Source organism: Urocampus carinirostris, chromosome 3 (assembly GCF_059441175.1).
Source record: "Urocampus carinirostris isolate Australia breed hairy pipefish chromosome 3, RoL_Ucar_1.0, whole genome shotgun sequence".
Classification (NCBI taxonomy): Eukaryota; Metazoa; Chordata; class Actinopteri; order Syngnathiformes; family Syngnathidae; genus Urocampus; species Urocampus carinirostris.
In genome coordinates, this window is record NC_142351.1 from 20,038,592 (window position 1) to 20,059,884 (window position 21,293).

General features: G+C 39.0%; 1 protein-coding gene across 1 annotated transcript in view; it reads left to right on the plus strand.

The window, feature by feature from the left end:
• vps13d (vacuolar protein sorting 13 homolog D) overlaps nucleotides 1–21,293 on the plus strand; it is a 57,950-nt gene that overhangs the window by 14,029 nt on the left and 22,628 nt on the right. Inside the window, exons 19-50 of the mRNA XM_088330963.1 lie at nucleotides 69–2,318; nucleotides 2,385–2,533; nucleotides 2,823–3,869; nucleotides 5,282–5,372; nucleotides 5,473–5,599; nucleotides 5,671–5,851; nucleotides 6,018–6,200; nucleotides 7,335–7,419; nucleotides 7,522–7,738; nucleotides 7,885–8,056; nucleotides 8,160–8,269; nucleotides 8,890–9,114; nucleotides 9,216–9,511; nucleotides 9,599–9,732; nucleotides 12,462–12,617; nucleotides 12,794–12,956; nucleotides 13,105–13,179; nucleotides 13,255–13,461; nucleotides 13,785–13,874; nucleotides 13,993–14,133; nucleotides 14,807–14,932; nucleotides 15,141–15,215; nucleotides 15,327–15,429; nucleotides 16,373–16,525; nucleotides 16,924–17,059; nucleotides 17,168–17,215; nucleotides 17,306–17,456; nucleotides 19,027–19,243; nucleotides 19,315–19,559; nucleotides 19,642–19,833; nucleotides 19,938–20,064; nucleotides 20,170–20,312. Coding sequence (XP_088187089.1) covers nucleotides 69–2,318; nucleotides 2,385–2,533; nucleotides 2,823–3,869; nucleotides 5,282–5,372; nucleotides 5,473–5,599; nucleotides 5,671–5,851; nucleotides 6,018–6,200; nucleotides 7,335–7,419; nucleotides 7,522–7,738; nucleotides 7,885–8,056; nucleotides 8,160–8,269; nucleotides 8,890–9,114; nucleotides 9,216–9,511; nucleotides 9,599–9,732; nucleotides 12,462–12,617; nucleotides 12,794–12,956; nucleotides 13,105–13,179; nucleotides 13,255–13,461; nucleotides 13,785–13,874; nucleotides 13,993–14,133; nucleotides 14,807–14,932; nucleotides 15,141–15,215; nucleotides 15,327–15,429; nucleotides 16,373–16,525; nucleotides 16,924–17,059; nucleotides 17,168–17,215; nucleotides 17,306–17,456; nucleotides 19,027–19,243; nucleotides 19,315–19,559; nucleotides 19,642–19,833; nucleotides 19,938–20,064; nucleotides 20,170–20,312 — 7,815 coding nt within the window. The remainder of the gene's footprint in view (nucleotides 1–68; nucleotides 2,319–2,384; nucleotides 2,534–2,822; nucleotides 3,870–5,281; nucleotides 5,373–5,472; nucleotides 5,600–5,670; nucleotides 5,852–6,017; nucleotides 6,201–7,334; nucleotides 7,420–7,521; nucleotides 7,739–7,884; nucleotides 8,057–8,159; nucleotides 8,270–8,889; nucleotides 9,115–9,215; nucleotides 9,512–9,598; nucleotides 9,733–12,461; nucleotides 12,618–12,793; nucleotides 12,957–13,104; nucleotides 13,180–13,254; nucleotides 13,462–13,784; nucleotides 13,875–13,992; nucleotides 14,134–14,806; nucleotides 14,933–15,140; nucleotides 15,216–15,326; nucleotides 15,430–16,372; nucleotides 16,526–16,923; nucleotides 17,060–17,167; nucleotides 17,216–17,305; nucleotides 17,457–19,026; nucleotides 19,244–19,314; nucleotides 19,560–19,641; nucleotides 19,834–19,937; nucleotides 20,065–20,169; nucleotides 20,313–21,293) is intronic.

Sequence of the window (21,293 nt, forward strand, 5' to 3'; positions counted from 1 at the left end):
GTAACGTACTCATTGTTGTGTATATTTAAAAAATGCAAACAATATATTTGTATTTCTGCCTATTGAAGATGACCCCAAAGAATCAAGATCTTCACAACCTGAAAGGGAAGACCAAAGTGATGAGGACTACCAAACACCCCTCGCAACTCCACCAGAATCTCCACCTGACTTCGACATGCCCTTGAAAGACTGGCTAAAATGTCCTGAGACCCCCAGCCTAGGATCAACTGAAAGTACAAAGGCCTATAGCAGAAAGCTTTATGAAAGATACTCGTTGTCCTTTAAGGATCTGCAGATCATGGTTGGTCGCTACAAAGACAATTGGAAAAACCTTCAAGAGAGTGAGGTTGGCCCGACTCACGTGGTGGAGAAATTCAACGTGTTGTTGCAACTGGAGCAGAGACTGCGTTACACATCAGATCCCCAGCTTCCAGGGGCTGTGCTATCAGGAGCCTTGCCTGATCTCAAAGTACATATCAACCTTGAGAAGATGACAGCGTTGAGGAGTTGCCTTGCTAGGCTAACGAGACAAGATGGGAATGCAGAAGAAGGCCACGACAAGGTTTTAAAGTCTCCCGATGCGGTCACTCTACGCCATGAGAAAATCTTCCAAAGAGAGGACAGCTCCTGGAAAATCCAAGGTTCAGCCAAGAACTTAACTCAAAGTGTAATGACTTTGGAACAACACACAAGGGAAGTACTCGTGGAATCCCGTCTCCTGTTGGCTGAATTTAAAATAAACTATATGCAGCTTGGTGTAGAGAGCGATGGTCGGTACATATCTGTTCTGAAGGTATTTGGCACAAATGCGCATTTTGTTAAGCGCCCATACGATGCAGAGGTCTCCCTTATGGTCCACGGTCTTCTTCTTGTTGACACGCTACAGACCTATGGCTCAGATTTTGACCTTCTAGTGTCATCTCATAAAAACCTCAGTTTTCACATTCCCACTGGGAGTCTTCAAGAGAGCCAGCCATCCTCCCCAATGTCATATGAAAGCAGATCTTCCGAGCAACAGAGCCATCACACAGAGTCATGTCTGCGCACTGATAAAATTGCAGCCCTCAGTTCCTTTCTAAAGGACCAAGAGGCTCTAATTAAACTTGAGTACCAGTTCGTTAGCTCAGACTGTCCTTCTATGAACCTGGATAGCTCCCTTCAGGTTATAAGCATGCAGGTCAATAACTTGGACATTATTCTAAACCCAGAGACAATGGTGGAACTCCTTAAGTTCCTTCAGAAATCTTTCCCCAAGGAAGACAACCCTATGACATCCTCATCATTGCAACAACCTGCAATGCAACTGAAAAACACTGAAGAAGATGATGGAACATTTCAGTCTACTTATGACCAGAACAAGGAGCTTACTGTTGAGATTCACCGACTTAACCTCCTCCTCCTTCGAACTGTGTCCATGGGAACTGTCTTGGGTGCTGAGAAGAAAGGTTTAAAGATTGCCACTGCCAGCATTACTGGCACCAAAGTTAATGTTTCCTTAGGTAGTCGGATGGACATTAATGGGTCACTTGGTGCAATACAGTTAGTGGACTTGACGCAGGAAGGAGGTCGAAGCCAGTTTGTGGTAAGGATTGGCAGCGTGGAAGACTCCTTGGCTGATGAAGTTGTACCTTTGCTTGCTGAAAAAGAACTTTCTCCTTCAGAGGCTTTGAACTTTAGTCTCCTAGAGAGGTCCCAGGGGGATTGCACTTTAAATCTTCATATGGCTTCTTTGCATTACAACCACTCAGCCAAGTTCTTGATGGAGCTGAGTCTTTCTGCGAACGAGTTAGAGGACAATTTCCGTTCCATGTTGAAAAGTGCTGCAACGAAAGTGTCAACAGTTCTTGCCACAAAGACTGCAGAGTACAGTGGTATGTTTTCACTCTTTGAGACTCCATCGCGAAGAAGTCGAACTCAGAGTTGGTCTTATCCATTAGATGACGAAGAGGATATTTCCATGGAGGAAATAGAACCCCACTTGGACACTTTCTTTGTTAAGTTGACTCTAAATATTAACATTGAATCTCCAGTAGTGTCAATTCCTCGCAAACCTGGACACCCTGAACTGCTTGTAGGGCACCTGGGAAGTATAACTATCCAGAATTTCATCACTGGCCAACATTCCGAGGGGGAACGACTCCAAGTCCTTGTCAAGGACATTCGGTTGTACTCTCTAAACACAAGTCAATTGGTTTTGAAGAAGATGCAGACAGAAGGAAAAAATGGCAGCATTGCGCCTTCGCAAACCGGAAGCATTAATCATGATGAGCCCCAGTTTACCCGGCATGACTTCTTTGAATACCTAAGCCAGGGAAAAGGTAACCATATCAATTCCAAAATGTTGTAAATAAATAATTTCATTAGGTCATCATTTTTCTCTCCAGCATTCCATATATTGAAAGATACCACCATTCAATTCAACCTGGAGAAGGTGCCCATCGAAGATGACATATACACTTTACTGACCTCCAAAGAGTCATGCAAGAGCACTGCTTTGCTGAGAATTGAAGGAAAATTTGTCAATGCGGTTCAGGTACATTTTTTAATTTTTTTTAAAAATGCTTCTTGAGGTTAAACCCACATTTTTGATAGCTTTTATTACAATTTATTTACATGTTGCTCATGTCAATAGTTAATTTCACACTAATTTGAATTGTCAACATATCGGTCTCTAAAACTAAGATTTTATCGTTACCGTTAGAAAACGTGTGTTCTAGTGTGTTCTCATCCAAAATTATCATTTTTTTTGTGAACTCACTTAGTCAACTTTTAAAAACAGAATAATAATGCAGATTATTTAATATGTGACTTTTTGGTTGTAGGTGTTCCTTTGCAAAGCTGTGTACGAGCAGGTCCTCCAGACACTGGATAATTTATTCCTCATTGAAGAGCAACACGTCACACCCAGTCAACCACCAACACCCCCACCACCAACTCCTTCCTCCACCCGACCATATCGCTTTCCTGACCCCCATGGCGGACTCTTTGCAAAAGACCCTCCATACATCAGTTTATCACACTCGTTACTCTCCTCACCTTTGCCTCTTCAGTCTCAAAAGCAAAGTTCTCACCCTCCTGCGTTTACTCAGCTGAAAGTAACTGTTCATGTGGCAGAATTAGAGGTCCAGTTAAGTGCTGACCTTACCCAGGGTTCTCAAGACTTAATCAGTCTCCAGTTCCGTGACCTTGAGGGAGAGTTCACTAAAGAGCACCCGCATTTGTTAGAGGTTCAGGTAATTCTGCGTTCCGTGCTCATGGAGGATCTCCTGGAGCAGAATCCTGAGCATAAACATCTTATTGTCTCCCGTGGCGCACCAAAGCCTTCTATATTAAGTTCGAAAGAATACCTTTCTCATAGCTGTCCATCTGCATCAAACGCTCAGTACCCAGATATGCCTCGCTCTCTTCCTTCTCACATGGAAGAGGCTCAAAATGTCTTTCAACCCTACCAAAGGCACACAGGTACTTATAAAGCATGTCACCGTGAATCAAAGGATCCAGACTGTCCCAGCACTCCGCCACCCTCCCCTACACGGCCCGCATCTTCCCCTGAGGCCACTTCCGAATTTGATGAGTCGTTAGTTCACATCAACGTGTTGCTGGTGGACCAAAGTCACCCAGAATTCAAAACCCGATACGGCGGCATAGAACGAAGCATCGATATTGACTTTAACTGCTTGGACATATTAATCACATTGCAGACCTGGGTGGTAATTCTCGATTTCTTTGGAATCGGCTCCACTGCAACTAATCATGCAATGAAGGTTCCTCAGAGTTCCCCCCAGTTTGTGCCGAAAAATCTTCTCTATGAGTCAGACATCATTGACCAGGACGCGAATGAGATTGTCAACACCAAATTGGATCTTAAGGTATGTTGATAGAAGCAGTGCTCACTTAAATTACTTTTATATAAAAATAAAGATAGTCCAAAGGGAAGAACAGAGATAATACATAGTGGCAGTCATATTATTCTTCCAGTCAAAATGGGCCCAATCAAGTTTAAAGTAAAGTCAAACGTTTTTCAATGTGCTGACTCCGATAAATATTACCAAAATGTTATCAAAAAACATTTGTATTTATCAATTTTGGAGTGTGGCCGTTTTGCCAATTATGTCAGCTGAAAATTAAATAAGCGTCTTTTTCCTCGAGTAAGGGTACATACAACTCAGCCTTATATATTTATAGTAGTTTGCTGAGCCCTGATCAATTTTCACTCAACAGACAAAATGGCCATTTATTAGAACAATAAGAATGTTGCTTCTTAAGTCATTCCATAAACTTGATATTACTATAAATGATGTGTTTAAAGCAGTGAAGGCACATACAAAAAACAAATCCTTCCATCCATCCGTTTTCTTTCGCTTCTCTGGAGTCGTGTCACGGGGGCAGCAGTCTCAGCAGGGAAGCCTAGACCTCCCTATCGCCACCCACTTCATCCAGCTCATCCAACAGGATCCCAAGGCGCTTTAGGCCCGTCTAGAGACATTGTCTCTCCAGCTTGTTCTGGGTCGTCCCCCGGGGACTCCTGCCACTTTCCAAAATACTATTTTTAAAAAATCTTTTGGGGCTTACATCCTGTTCAAAGCTCTCAGCAACCCAATTGTCTGATTCAAAGGGTAAGATATAAACTACAATAAGAATCATTTCTCCTTTCGGTTTTAATATTTTTTTGTAATTTCTAGATCCTTTGAATCTGTTTAATGACTATGGTTTCTTTTTGCGTTTTTTAAGCCACTCATTGCAGAATTTGCTAAGGTAGTTAGTCTTTGAAAAACAGGCTCATCTAAAATACGAAGAAATATCTATCTCTTCAAATATTTTGTCCAAGGTTACCTTAGAGCATGCATGCTGAAAGGTTTTACTGGCCGGCGGCCTTTGTCATAACATTGATAATATGCGTCTGCCTAATTTGCCAAGAGGCATAGCCAGACAAAACATGATCGCTACAAAAAGCTAACTGGTAACGAACGCAGTGAAAAGGTGGAGCAACCTGAAGCTGTTTTAACTGCACAACAGTGCTTTTTCACAAGACACTGCAAGTCAAATGCAAATGCTACAAAGACGAGTTCCGAGGTCCCGCGCTGAATTCCAAGCATTGCAAACCTTTCACAAAGAGGGAATTTATTAAAGACTGTTCAAAAAATGCCAGGATAAATGGTCAGCCTGAACCCATTTTCCGCTTGCCAAATCTGGGCCGCTTTTTGAAAAGTTTGGACTTGCCTTAAAAAATGTGTTAATTCTGCCCTGAAATCATGGCCATTCATTGGTATTTTAATTGTAGGTTCATTCCTTGTCTGTTGTATTGAACAAAGAAGGCAACGAGCTTGCGAGAGCCAGTGTCATAAAATTATCTGCGCATCTGGAAATGTTGGGTAAGAAGAACTTTGACATAATTACACATCTCTTAAACATAATCCTCTTGTGATTGTTTTATTGTGTTTTATTATTTCATGTTTCATTCTTGACATTTAGAGAGCAACCTGATGTTGACTGGTAGTTTGGGAAGTTTGTCGCTCAGTGATCTGACCCCACACGGTGATCTCTACCATGAACGTTTTACCACTCGTGGCGGGGAGGCTTTGATATTCAATATCCATAAGTACATATTTCTTCAGTTGTCATATATCTGGTGGAAATGCGCAGGTTTTTTATCATGCTTTTTTGTCTCAGATATGGTGTTCCAGATCCTTACCTAGAACGTGAATATGACGTCAAGGTTTATCTACTGATGGCCTCAGTGCAGTATGTCCACACTCAGCGCTTCCAGGCTGAGGTGGTGGCTTTCATCCAACACTTTACACAGTTACAAGATGTGCTTGGGAGACAAAGGGCCGCAATGGAAGGCCAAGCTGTAAGTGTTATGACTTCACTTCCAATTGTACCATGAAAGAAGTATATAGACCTTGGATATTTTACCACATTTTGTCATTTATTAAATTTTGAAGATAAAAATGATCTTTAAGGATCAAGAATTGGAAATCCTTAGCATTTTGCTGTCTGTATTGTATCTCTTGTAGATTCGGGACCGACCTCAAAGGGCATCTAGGGTTCTTCTAGATATCGAAGCTGGTGCCCCGGTCCTAATCATCCCAGAAAGCTCAACTTCAAAAAGTGTGATTGTAGCAAATCTTGGTCAGCTGAAGCTGCAGAACTGCTTCTTACATGCTGGGGCCCCTGGCACTTTCTCCGCTCGAGACAAGGTAGAGAAACTGACCATGGCACATGCCTTTTTTCCGTCTCTGGTGAGTCACAATCCTCAATTGGTGAGCCAAACAGTCTGTCCAATTCTCACTCCAGACTAACTCTTGACCTTGTTGTTTTAATAATAAACTCACCAAAATCAAACTGATTGGTTGGCTAAGCATCATGGGGAAGTTGCCTCCATGTCGTTAGCAGTTCTGTTTCACTTTTTGAGGACAGTACTGCTTGTTTTCCTTTGTATGAATGAATGAATGAATCTATTTATATAACTTTTAAATGTTCAAATGAGCTGTTTTAGCTGCAACCTGATGGGCCTGACTTTTTTTGTGCATTTTTCAATCCAAGCATGTGTTTTAAAAACGTGGCAAGACCAGTGCATGATGCATAATGGTCGTATTGCTAACTAAGAGTGTGTTTTTATTGTTCAGAAAATGAATAACAACAAACAAGGTATGACGTTATATTTAGATAAAGTAGATATGTTTTCTAAATTAGTAAATACAGTTTTCTATCATTGATGTGTACAGAGAAGGGGTCTTGCATTTTTGGGCGTTTCAACTTTATTCAATTGGTTCTTTGAGACAATTCTGTTAGAAATTAGAAATGCATTGATAGGACCATAATATTAGTTGACAAGTTTCCAAATAACTGATTTTAAGCTACAGCCAATTGGTAAACAGTGTTAAGTATGCAGCAAACAAAGGCACATCTGACGGTAAAATTAAAACTAAATATCAATCTTGGTAATTCCTTAAGTAGATATGTATGTACTGAGCAATTCCAGTATATATTAGTCATGTGTAACTATTATAGTCAATCCATAGGCTGCAAGTGTTCATGTGGAGTAAATACCTTATGAGTGTCAATGCCTGGCATAATGCTGCTCGAGTTAAGCAAGTTTGTCATCACAATGTTGTTCACATGTTTATAGTATGTTTCATCAAGATGAAATATAAATTTTCCAGTAAGAGAACGTTATGTAATAGTGTGCTTCTTTGAATACGTACTTCATTATTCTCAGTTATCAATGAAATTCTAAAAAAAATGCTGGCCATGAGATACATTGCCATTTCTGTACTCTTTTTTTTTTCCACATAAAAATCTGTGGAATTTTTCTTTTTCTCTTCAAAAAGGAGCCCACTCAAAATACATCGGCATGGTCTTATGAGCAAAATTGCCATCAAACCTCATGTAATGGCACTACACCCATCTCCCCAGGTAAGGATCCTTGGGGAAAAAATATAAAGTGACTTGTGTTTGTTTGCAATTTAAATTGCATTACTTAATACCAATATGCAATCCCATTTTTTCCTGTTTTAGAAAATCATGTGTGTCTTTTGGATTGCATTGCTTTGGACTTGCAGCAGATGGACATTTTTGCTGCAGAGCGCCTGCCTTGCCAAACAGGCGATCGAACCTGTAATGCCCCTGAATTGTCAGAGATTATTTTCCCATCCTATTTTGTACGTCGTATGGGAGCAAACCTGCTCAAAGACTGCTGTCGCCTCCAGCTCAAAGTAGAACGTAACCTGGACAGGTGATACCTACTTTAATGCCGTTTTTTGTATCTTCTCTTATGTTGGTAAAAATTGGTAATTAGAGAAGTATATTTTCAACCTTGGATTGAATACTGCACAGTCGCTAATCATTTTAAACTAATTGTTTATTTATTTGTTATTTAAGTGAGCTGAGCCATGCAGTTCCAGACATGACTATCTACGGCAGTCTGTCATCAGTACAGTGCTCCCTAGATCTAGAACACTACCAGCTTATTAAAGGACTGCTTGAAAACAATCTTGGAGAGCCTGTTGAAGAATATTTGCGACCCTTCAACCTGCAGGACCCCAGTACTTATGTAAGACAGCAAGCACGCAACTCACACACACAAAGAACAAAGGCCTGGTTCATCAGGATGAAAATACAAAAAAGAAGATACTAATATGGATTTTCTTTCTCAGACGGTGCTAAGTGGAGATGTATTCACCAATTTGTCAATCCTAGTTGATATGATAGATGTCAGTCTGGAGCTCATGAGCAACAGTAACTTGGACAAAAACTCACTAGCAAGGTTTGTTTTTAATCATTCGTCATTGCTAATTTTTTCTTATTTATTTTATTTTTTTTTTTTTTCTTGTTCAATTGAATACACATAATTATTTCTTTTAGACGACTAATTGTAATTATTTAGCCTTATTATTGCACGAAGAAATTTAAATTGTATTACCCCTTACAATGCTTTTGAAATAAAAAAAAGCTTGAGATTAAAACCATAACAAAACATTTACTGTAAGTAAATAAATCTGTCTGTTTGGTTAATAATGAATTTAAAATGTTTTTAATAGCCAGGGAAAATGTCAGGTATTTTTGCTGATAACAACCTTAATTTAAGAAATCTTTACTGTCAATGTTGACTGATACCAGTATTGGGTGCCGTCCCATTGCCATTTTATGTTCAGTAACTAGAAATTAGAGCTTAGCGAATCATTATCAATAATTGACTGTAATGTCTAGAAAATATATTATAATAGGTTTTCTATGTATTTGAAATTATCCATGTTGTTGGAAAGAGTCTTGGTGATATTATATTTACCCGTGGTCATTCAAAAGATGTTTATTTTGTATCAGTCTAAGAAAAACTGGTATCAAGCATCCCTATCAAATACAAACCATCTCTTTTTCTGCTCCCAGATTTAACTTCATGAAATCCAAACTTCTTTTTGAGAAGTTCTCAAACGGCTCAACATCAGTCAATCTTGTCTCTCACTCGCTGCTAGCTTATGACACTCGTTGCACCCGGCATCATAAGCATACTGGTAGTCCTGTCGGGACCAGGCACAACGTATTCGACTGCATTCTCCAGCCTTCTAAAACGGGCACAAACCAGGCCTCTTTGCAACTGGAACTGCATTACAGGTATCTTACTTGCTGTGAATTTTCAACTAAATAGGAATCAAGAATTGCAGTAAGTATTCGGTTGCCAAACTTATAACACGCATTCTCCAAAATTGTTGCAGATCAACACGAGACTCGTCTAGTTTCACGGTGGTCCTGAACAACTTGAGGGTCTTTCTTATCTTTGACTGGCTCAGACTTGTGCACGATTTCCTGCTGTTGCCAGTAAAAAAATCTTCTGGAGGTGCTGAGAATCCTCAATATTCAAGTCACATCAATAGTGATTTTGAAGCAAATGCTAATCCCATCCCCACTGGTGCAGTCATACCAAAAAGGGTCAAAAGTGGTGTGGTCACTAAGAGGTCCACTGTCCCTGTTACAAACAATCGCTGCCTTGAGGTAAAGGTCAATGTTACAGGTCAGTCATTAACATACTCATGTCTTATAATATCTGTTCTGGCAATTACTTTAAAAGGGCTAAAAATGTATTTTTTTCTGTATTTAGGCACTGAATTTGTCATTGTAGAAGACTCAAGCTGTCTGGATACAAATGCCATCATTCTTAAAGGCACCACTGTTCTCACGTACAAACCCCGCCTGTTGGACAGGCCCTTCTCTGGTAGCCTTGCTGGCATTGAGGTAATCCCTTTCTGTAGTTCTGGAAAGAAATGAACAACATAAAGGAAATTGGATAGATTAATATATTATTGTTGAACTATTGGTACTCTGAGGCATTCAGACGGTTTCAACTTTACTGCCAAATGTGCTATAACGGGCCTTGAAAAAGTATTTGCCCCTTTCATAATTTCTGTGTTTTTGTATGTTTATCACTCACAAAGGTTTCAGATCATCAAACAAATTTTAATATCACACAAAGACAACCCAAGGAAATACAAATTCAATTTTTAAAAATGTTGATTCGATTTATTAAGGCACAAAAAAATAAAAACCTAACTGGTCTCATGTGATAAAGTAATTGCCCCTTAGGGCTGATTTGCTGCCTCAGGACCAGGACACCTTGCTGTGGTTGTTGGAATAATGAATTTTGGTGTTTAATAGAAGATCCTAAAGGAGAACCTCAGGCGCTCTTGTATCCTGAAGCAGGACAACAGCTAGTCTACCTCTGAATGGCTCCCCTGGTGTGGCCAAGTCAAAATACGGATTTTAATCCAAATGAGATGCTGTGGTGTGACCCTAAACAGGCAGTATATGCTAAAAGAAAACTCCAATATGACAGTTTATAAACCATTTTTTAAAGAATAGTGGGCCAAAATTCCTCCACAGCGTTATCGTAAACGTTTGATTTCTGTTATCGCTGCCGATGGTGGCCCAACTCACTGTTAGGTCCATGTGGCTATTTCTTTTTCACACAGGGCTAGATAGTTTTAAAATTTTTTAGTGCCTGAATAAATTGAATCAAAATTACAAAAACTGCACTTTGTAATTCTTTGGGATGTCTCTTTCTGGTATTAAAATTGGTTTGATGATCTGAAACCTTTGTGAGTGATAACTATGCAAGAAAAACACCCAAAATCAGAAAGCGGGCAAATACTTTCTCGCAGCACTGTATACACAACATACAAGACAGACACAATTACTTCCTCATCCCTGCATGGAAACATGGGATAAATACGACACAATACAAATGAAAAATCTTTCGGCAGGACACGGTGGAGGCGCCATGCCACACAGTGATGCAGCTAGTCAGAATGCTCTAGATGGTGTTTCTGTAGAATGAGAGCATGATGGACATCAGGGCACTTGCTCTCCCGAGTTTGCGGCGATAGTACAAGCGTTAGGGTTTTAGGACATGCTCGGTCTCCCTGGTCTTCTCTACATTCACTGGGAGATTGTTGTCATTACACCACTGGGCCAGCCTGCTCACTTAACTACTGTAGGTTGTCTCGTTGCTGTTGTTGATGCAGCCCACAGTTGTGTCGTCCGCAAACGTAATGAAGAGGTTGGAGCTGGATGTTGGGGTGCAGTCATGTATCAGCAGAGCGAATAGGAGGGCACTCCACATGAAACCCTGGGGGCCCCAGTGTTCATTATGATGGTGCTGGAGGTGTTGCTGCCGACCCGAACTGCCTATGGTTTCCCTGTGATGGAGTCAAGCTGACAATGCTCAGGGAGGTGTTGGATCCTATCCGATCCAGTTTGCGGATGAGCTGCTGAGGAATAATAGTATTAAATGCTCAGCTAAAGTCAATGGACAGCATTCTGAGAGTTTGAGCTTCATTAGAAAATAGGACAAAATGTTGGTTTGTGATCATCAGATTCCTTGCTTTAATTGGGGGATACAAACCGACTATGATATTTTCCGCACTATATGGGCACCGGATTATAAGGCACACCCCCAAAAAAATTGTCTTTTGTGATATTATTTTCATATTAAGGTGCAACGGACTATAGGGCATATGTAAGAGATAGGGCTGCACAAATAACAAAAAAGTGCCAGGCTTGCAAATTGATTGATCAGTCAGAATATATCACTGACCACAGTTGCATACAATTGCTTAACTTTGAATGCAAAAGGAATTAAAATCAGATCACAGCATCAGTCGGTGGTATTATTGCTATCTTGTTCAACCCTTGTTGCCACCATTGTCATTGCAAAATGTATCGATTATTCAATAATTACACAAATTTGATAACTTATTGCACAAACATGCATATAAGACGCACATAAAATTATCTGGCCAATTTAAGGTTTCTGAGTGTGCCTTACAGTCCAAAAAATATGGTGCTTAATTTATGCCTTTCAACAACAGATAAGGGGCAAAGTTTCTCGTCTTGTTGCATCACACAGAAATGTCGCTAGTCAAACGAGTGACGGGTGTATGATGAAACTTCAGCTAATGCTAAATACTCCTGCTACCATTGTTTAACTGTATATTCATAAATAGGTAATATCTAATAGTTGACCAACTTACCAAATTTGATAACTTCCACGCTACCAATTCACAATGACTGCTCCTCCTCTTCAGCGAGTACTACATTTATTTTTTTGGGTCATTTAGTGGTTTAACAAAACATTGCACAAAAAACACGAATCTTGTCACTCAGTATGTAAGATGTACCATTCTGACTTCATGAATTGAACACTGAAGTACAATAGATCATTACGTGAAGTCATGTCATGTTTATTTGTGACACCCTTAATCACAAAGAGTCTCAAAGGGCTGCACAGACCACAGATTATTGCAAACCACAGACTATTATTACACCATAATCTGATCTAAAACCTACATGAGGGCAAATAATACACAGATAGAGAAAAAAGATTTCAAGAAGAAAAGTTTGTATTCATATTCTGGGACCATTCTTTACTTATTTGTCTGTATTCTAAAACATTCTTCCACTTTAAGGTGTTCTCGTGCCGTCTTGGCAATGAACAGGAGACCGCACTCTCCATCATCGACCCAGTTAATGTTCAGGTGGAGCTGTGTGGCAGCCCCACTTACCAAAGCAGCTCCGGTCTACTCGATGCTTTCAGTGTGGAGGACATACCACCATTACTAGAGGTCAAGAATTAATTCTTTACCAAATAGAAAATGTTTGAATGACAGAAAAGAGACAACTGTAATCTTTAGCAATTGCTAATCAGGACACTAAGCTAAAGGCAGATCTAAGGCTTTACTGAATGGGAATTTGGTTATTTGACTGTTATATTTAAAAAAATGTTTTTGATAACTTGCAGATCCATTTCCCTGTTTTGGACATCCGACTGTCTTACAATGACATTCAACTATTTTTAGCAATTGCCAAATCCATCCCTTCTGTCAAACCTTCAGCAGCTTGTGACACCGTGCCTCCTGAAACACACAAAGAACCGCAGAAAAAGAAAACTCTTTCTCATATAGGTATGCAAAGGCCAATATTTGTAATGTCTCTGTCTGACTTTTTAATGGCTAATGTTTTACTGTACTTGTAAGTAATTGTCCTTTCAACATTTTGAGTACTGTTTTAACCCATTGTTGTCCCATTTAAAATTGTATTTTGTTTCCACAGAAGGCCAGTTGATTCATTTACAAAATCTTGGGTTCAGCAAAGAGGACTGCAAAAAGGCCCTCATCATTTGCAAAGGTGAATCTGACCTCTGCGCCATTCCCAAACAAAGATTCACACACATTTTTATTAACCAGCATTTTGTGTTTGTAGGTCACCTGGAGTTGGCTGCTACTTGGCTATTGGAGAACGCTGAGAACATTGCAGGCTGGTCCAAAGAACGTACCAGAACTGGTTCTTGTTCCTCCAGCCAGGCGACTGCTCTATCAGGTGTAGAAGTAAAGGCAGAGAGCATCTGTATTTGTTTCATCGATGACTGTTTGGACTGTGACATACCGCTTGCTGAGCTCACCTTCTCCAGTAAGATTGTTTTAAACTCAACTAATATTTTAGCTCTGCAATCTTTCAATTGTGTTAAGTCAGCCTTACACCTGTGCATAAAGGTACTTGAAATTTCTCTAGATGTTTCCCAATTATGCTTGTTTGTTTTATCATGTTCCCAGAGGACCATATATCATTATATACTTGTATTATAAATATTTTTTTATTTTACCATATAAAATTAACAGGTGGATAATGAGGTCTATTTAACTAAAATGACACTGTTCAATGTAAATGTATTACAGAAATGTTAAGGACTTTAAAGAGTCTTAATGGTCACAACTCACTATTTGTGATTCTAGGGCTTAACGTGTTGCAGCGTATTGGTTCTAGTCAAGAAGGCAATGCCAGCTTCAGTCTTTCAGGAGACTACTACAACAGAGAACTGGCAGGTAATATACATTGGATCTTTTTTTGTTAAACAGTAATGTACTCAACTATATTTGTAACTGTTTTGCTGTCTCTGATTTATTTCCTATTTGCTGATGTATTATGTGCTGCTTATGACAGGCTGGGAGCCTTTTATTGAACCTTGGCCGTGCTTCCTGTCCTGGCAGAAGCAAGAAGCGAGCCGATTGCATCCTCCCCGCTTTAAGATGGGTGTTCGAGCTAAACAGAGACTTGATGTCAATATCACCTCTGTGCTATTGGGTGAGACAAGCAATCTATTGGGTGGCATAAATCAAAGTTGGGTAAACCTTTTGACTTAGGTTTAAAAATTTGATCTGGGCCAGGAGGAAAAAATGTTGAGCAATTGTTTTGATTTTTTTTTTTTTTATATGCCGATACAGAGACTTGATATCTCAGCAATACGAGATGAAAAAAGATTATGTAGGCCAGTCCAATTTTCTTATTTTAATTCATAAAAAAATATGCATTCAGAAATCTAATGTATGTAAAGATTTACTAATTAATATACCATATAAACAAATTGGTTTGCATTCAGAAATCTAAATATGTAAATATTTACTCATTAATATATCATAAGAACAAATTGGTTTTGAAATACTCAGAGCCAAAGCAAAGTGATGTGTATTTTCCCTTTTTAAGCACTAAATTTGATAACATACATTAAAACACTCAATGCAATAAGACCAGCTCAGGGATTTTATTTTCGCATTTGATTTTATAAATATTTTGATTAATGAAAGATGTATAAATTAAATTAATACACGATTGGTACTATTTTTAAATACAGAAAATCTGTCCATCACATTTATATTTGAATGTTCACATTGAACGCAGTACACATGTACCCATGTCCGGTCTGAATAAATAACTACATTGTATTTTTTTTTTTTTTACTTTTATCTGGCTAATACAGAACAGTACAACACAACCAAGACCTCCTGGATAGCAGACTACTGTAACAAAGATGAACAAAATGGTCAATCTTCACCCACCTTGTCCTGGATAGGATCTTCTGTTGACCCGCCATGTTTTGGACAGAGTGAGTTACAGCAGAATGAATCACACTATTAAATCTTGGGTGGAGTTCATATTTTAAATGCCCTGTATTTTTTCTCTGAATTTATTCTCCCAATTCCCACAAGTATGCCCTTTAGGTTCACAGATTCTTCCAGATTAACAGATACTATAATTGTTATAATGAAAATGAATCGATATCCTTTACTGTATGTGTCTGTGTGTTTTCTCAGGTGCTCCCTTATCCCACCTTAGAACCCGGAGCACAGCCAGCTTGACCAGTATTGATCAGCAAGCTGACTCCATAGGTACACTTCTGAGTTGGCCCAAAGCATCTCTTGCAGAAAGCAGTTCAATTCCAAGTTATTCTGACTACTATGTTGTTATATTATGGTACTAATCGATTATGTTTACCACAGGAGTTAAACTGTCAAAGAAAAGGCAGCCATTTGTTCCATATGCTTTGCGCAACCATACAGGATGTACATTATGTTTTGCTACTCTGACTACAACCCCCACAAGGTCAGTGTGACTATTTACAACTACAATGTATTATAGGATGTCCAAAAGTTATTTGCCTTTTACAAATGACAGCCTTTAAAAGATAAATGTTTTTAGATAAAGTGTTTCAGGAGTATGTTAGGAGTGACAAGATTGGATAGGTTGAGAAATGAAATTGTGAGAGACAGAACTGGAGTAGTAGTGGAACTGAGCAAGCGTGTGGATGAGAGAGTACTCTGTTGGTTTGGACACATGAAGAGGATGGATGAGGAGCGAATGTTGAAGAGGATCTACAGAGCAGAAGTAAATGGAAGGAGACCAAGAGGAAGGCCGCGATTGATTTGGATGGATGGTGTTATGAGTGCACTGCAACAAAGAGGTCTAAATGTAGTGGTAGCTAAAGCTCTTGTTGAGTATAGGATTGAGTGGAGAGGTGTTGTAAAAGGATTGTGGGATGTTAAGACATGTTCTAAGGGATGGGCAGGGCACCCGTATGATGTGGCGGGGGTAAACCAGTGAAAGCTGTTGGGCCCTGCTGTTGAACAGAAGAGTGTGTTGTGTCACCCTGACCCGAGTGACATGGCCGCTTTCTTGTGTTCCGTTTCATCTGGAGGGACAAAAGCATGACCAACTTGGGTGCTAGGGTGTTTAACTTGTTTGGGTGTTTGGGCATTTGGGTTGGCCATGGTCCAAAAAGTTATGTATGTGTTTTTTGCCACTTGTTCCCTTTTTTTATTTTTCTTTGTTTTTGTATGTGTTTGTCTTGCTGTCGGACACCCCTCTTGAAAGATATGACCATAGATAGATGGATAAATAGATAGATAGATAGATAGATAGATACTAGACAACAAACAGTGTCCCCAAATGCATAAAACATTTGTGGGTAACATTTAGGAAATAAAATGAAGTTCTGATCATGTGTCCATGGAACATCCAGCTAAAGTTTTCAAAATAATTCTTTCAGAGTGGCACTTTCTCACAGCAGTAGTGCAGACTCCATTGGCGACATACACGGACCCTCCAATGACGATAGCCACAACGTCAGTCAGTGGCGGGAGGTGTCGCCCGGTGAGGAGATTCCATTTGAGTTTGAAGCACGAGAGAAACTTCGCCATAGGTACATTTTTGAGAAATATTTCAACCATTCTTTACAATTATAACCATTACTGACACATTTACTACAACGTTTGATATACACAAAATGTTACCTTTAATTAAACATCATAAATGCCAAGTAAAATATGTCAGTTCCTCAATTAAGAGTGAAATGTATCATTAAACAAAAAATAAGTATCAACTTCCAACATTCCAATGTTATAGGATAGTAAACACAAAACACATCAGAAGGTCTGAAAGCCATCTTAGCAGAATGACACCATTGTGCCATTTATTTTTTGAAATTTCAGTGGTTTTAATGTGACAACTTGCTACGATAGTTTGCAGCGTTAATCCCAGTTATGTAAATCTTGCAGGAAAAAGTACTCATTTGCTGGTTATTGGTATTTCTTTGCACAGGCATACTCATGAGCTGAAGCTACATCAGCTACTTGTTCGAGTGTGTGGATGGGAACAAGTAAAGCCTGTGTCTGTGGACAAAGTGGGAATATTCTTCCGTTATGCAGCTCCAGATAGGAACAATGCGTCCAATATTGTAAGGAAATATTATGGCCTCCAAGTCAAGGTTATCCAGAACCTAATTTATATTAATGGGTAATGTTATGTTATTCCCTCGTGCCCCCACACTCATGTTCTTCTATAGGTTGGCAGTCCTATCAGCAGGACCAACATCATTCATCCACACGTCTATGTAAGTCCAATATTCAGTAACTAAAACTATAGCAATAAGCTTTGTGTTATGCCTGACTGCATGATCAATACCATGAAAATTTGTACGCAGTTCTCAGCACTGCCTCCTGTCAGAGTGGTCTTCTCCATCACAATGGAGGGAAGTGCGAGGAAAGTTATAACAGTTCGCTCAGCCCTTATTTTGAAGAATCGTCTTGATGTCCCCATGGAGATCAGACTTGACAGCCCTTCAGCTCCCGACAGTATGCTTCTGTTGTTCTGTGTTTCATTATATACTATGTTTTTTTCAACTTACAAACTTTTGCATATCAAGCGGAGAAGTGAGGAGGTGTCAGAGTAAATTGTTGATGCAGCACCTTGACAGTAATCAGAGTGCAGATCTACAACTCTCTCACTTTTGTTAAATGTCCGCATCGGAAAAAAAAACTATAGTTCCAAAGCCCATCTACTTTGATTTTTAAGACACACTTTACTGTACTAAACAGACATTATTGTCAATGTGTAACAATAAAATGATCGTTTGCTTTGTAAATACGTTAACACGATACTATAGACAAACCAGTTTATATTATATAGCAGGGACTATAGTTTGAGGCCTTCGCCTTAATATGAATGCTTGATGTTGATGTGGCCCCTGCAAGATTGAAATTACGTGCTTGAAGCAGCGCCTCTGGCCGTCGATAGGGGCCAAATAGAAAGTCTTTTTTGTTTTACATGCTAAATTACAAGTAAAACAAAAAATATAAGTGGCCTTTATAACCCCCTTTTTTTCCTGTACATGGCCTTCAAAGGAAAAGGTTTGAACACCTGTGGCATAAACAATAGGATGTTATCAAACGAAAACATTTACAGGTTATAGTTGATGAACAAAGGTTACAACCAAGATTTGCAGCAATGGCTTGAGGACAACAAACTATTAATTCGATAAATAAGACAACATGGAAAAAAAGGACAGCACATGGAAAAAATTGAGACAAACAGAATGAAAGAAAATAATAAATGCAAAGATATATTCGCGGCTAAATCATTAAACCATACTTAATACATGAAATACATTTTCAATCATCTTTTTAACTTAATTTCTATTTGAAATAATACTGTCTTACTTATTTTAATGGATAATTTAGCTAGTTTAAAATATTTTCTTAATTGATTTAGGGACAATTGTTTTACAATATATTAAAACAAAATACAACACTTAAATAAAGCAGAATGATCTGCCAGTGGAATAACAGTGTCTTACTGTGTATGCATTGTAGCATCAGACCATGTTTTGAAAAGGATAAAAAATAAAAGCTGCCGGTTAATGTCCTTCATTGCAAAAAATGTGGGTCACTTTTGGCTACAGCCATGTGACAAGACCTGACATTCTTAAAAAGATGGTAATATTTTCATATATATATATATATATATATATATATATATATATATAAAATTACCCTTTTCTTATCGTAATTTGTATTTAAATGAAGGAAAAAGTACTTTGTGATCTGCCATATATAATATAGCTCATTTACAATATCTATCTTTTTTGATAAAAGGGGCAAAAATATTGTAAAATAAGATACAACACCTAAAAGGTGCCAAAACTATGTGCAAGTGGATTACATTTTTTGCTATGTATGCATTTTAGCATCTGACTTGATTGAATGATATTATTGAAAACTTAGTTTTTTTTAATTTCCAATTTATTGCAAAATAAAAAAGGGTGGGTCATTTTTGGCTAAAGCCATGTTACAAAATCTTAAACGCACATATATACACACCTCTTTCTCATACAGTTGAGACTCAGTCTATGCTCTGTGTTAACAGAACCAGTAGTATTACCTCCAATTTTACCTGGCGAGGCCCTGGCAGTTCCGCTCCATTTGACGTCATGGCGGCTCCAGACAAGGCCCAAGGGTTTGGGTCTATTCTTCTGCAAAGTTCCAATCCACTGGACCAGCGTGGAGCGGTCTGGAGAGATAAGCAGCAGTAAGAGGGATTGCCAGTCGGCAGACTTTGATGACACACACAAACGGAACTTCAGGTAGATTCATGCATTTTCTATATTTTGTCGTTGATTTGTGCACTTCATCTAATTTTTCTGCACTTATTCAGGTTTTGTGTGGTTATAAAAAAGGAGAACTACCCAGACCAACGACCTGCCAAAAGGGTCTCAAATGCAAATCAGATCTATCGACAGCCAGGGCACACTATTTATCTTTTGCCCACCATGGTGCTTGCAAACTTGCTACCCTGTGACCTGAACTACTACGTAAAGGGAACGGCAATCAAAGAGTCGCTGAAACCAGGAAAAGAGGCAGTACTTCATGCTGTGGACACCTCACAAAACATGGAGCTTGGTTAGAGAGGGGGGAAAAAAAACAACAACCATTTATTGACATCTCATCTTCTTCTTACATGCTCATGCTGTATGTGTTGCAGGTGTCCTGTTAGAGAACTTCCCTGTGTGCAAAGAGCTGCTAATTCCTCCTGGAACTCAGAATTATGTAGTAAGAATGAGGCTGTATGACATGAACAAGCGTCTGCTTTGTCTCACCATCCGCATCATCCTGCGGGCGCATGGTGCACTTAGAATCCTGATTTCAGCGCCCTACTGGCTCGTTAACAAGACAGGTCCAAGTTCTTGATTGAATAATAAGTTATTATCCTTGGCAAATGATTAAGGGCTATACAAATAAACATGACTTGGCTTGACTTGGATTACTTTCCTTTTTTAGGATTGCCACTAATTTTCAGGCAAGACAATGGTAAAGTGGATGCAGCAGGCCAGTTTGATGAACATGAATTAGCACGAAGTCTCAGTCCTTTACTCTTTTGTTACACTGACAAAGAACAGCCTGCTATGTAAGTTTTGATCAAAATATAAAGGCATATATCATTTTAGACCTTTAATTTGAAGCAGGAATTCAATTAAACGAATCATACCTATTGATATTTTCTTTGTTTCAGGTGTACTATGCGAGTGGGAAAGGGGATCCACCCAGATGGCGTCCCAGGCTGGTGCCAGGGTTTCTCCCTGGATGGAGGAAGTGGAGTGAGGGCAGTGAAAGTTATTCAACAGGGTAATAGACCTGGTCTTATCTACAACATTGGTAAGTTGCTTTAGTCCTACTTTTTGTAAACTAAATTTAATAATAACATCATTAATGAATATATCTGAATTACTGGTGTAATACTCGCTGAGCTACAGCGAATGGGGGATATTACGGATTCCTGAATGCATCGCAATTGTGAGGTTACCAAATCTCATCGATTCATAAACCTCCGCATTTTAATAATCAAAAAATGCGCTCGCGGAGGCCGCATATGTGTCAAAGCCATTTGCTACTGTTAAATGTAACGAGTCAAAAGTGATATTATATGTCAGTTGTGTCGCACTTAAATATAAATCTCACGGAGGCTTTTTAGTCACAGCTGGCATGTCTGTATCTGCTGCATCACCAGCTACTAATTATCAACCACTAACCTCCCAGCTTCATTTAAAAGTGCGTGATATCAGGTAGGCGATTCAAGGCAATTTTATTTAAATAAAAGTATTGGACGCGAATTATAGCAACTACAATCTACTAGGTATGTGTGGACAATGTCTAACTATGTTTAAAGAACCCTTTAAAGTGCTTTATATTCCACCACTATTTGCTTTTATCTTTTAGCAGAGCTGTTTGGGGCAGAACACATTAGGTAGGAGGAGTGGGAGTTGAGGGGAGTACAGGAGGATAACGTCATGTTAGTCCACCTGATTTTTTTGTTTGTATTAGTGTATCATGGAAAATATGAAAGTAAGAAAAGTCCTTCTTAAAGTACCGCCGTCCAAATCCCAAGAAAGATAAAAAAAAGGAACAGTTTATTCAAACACATCTAAGAAATGCATGCACTGGCACACGCATGAGCTGAAAAAGGCTGCAATGATAACATAAGCCAGGAGATGGCGGCCGCGAGTTAAAAAGTTCTAAATTCCACAGTGCTCATTTACCCTTGGATGCATGACCTAGCAGTAAATATGCTCTTCTATGAGTGGGGTTAAAAAATAGGAGGAAAAATAAAAATACTAATGCCATTGTGTCATAAAAATG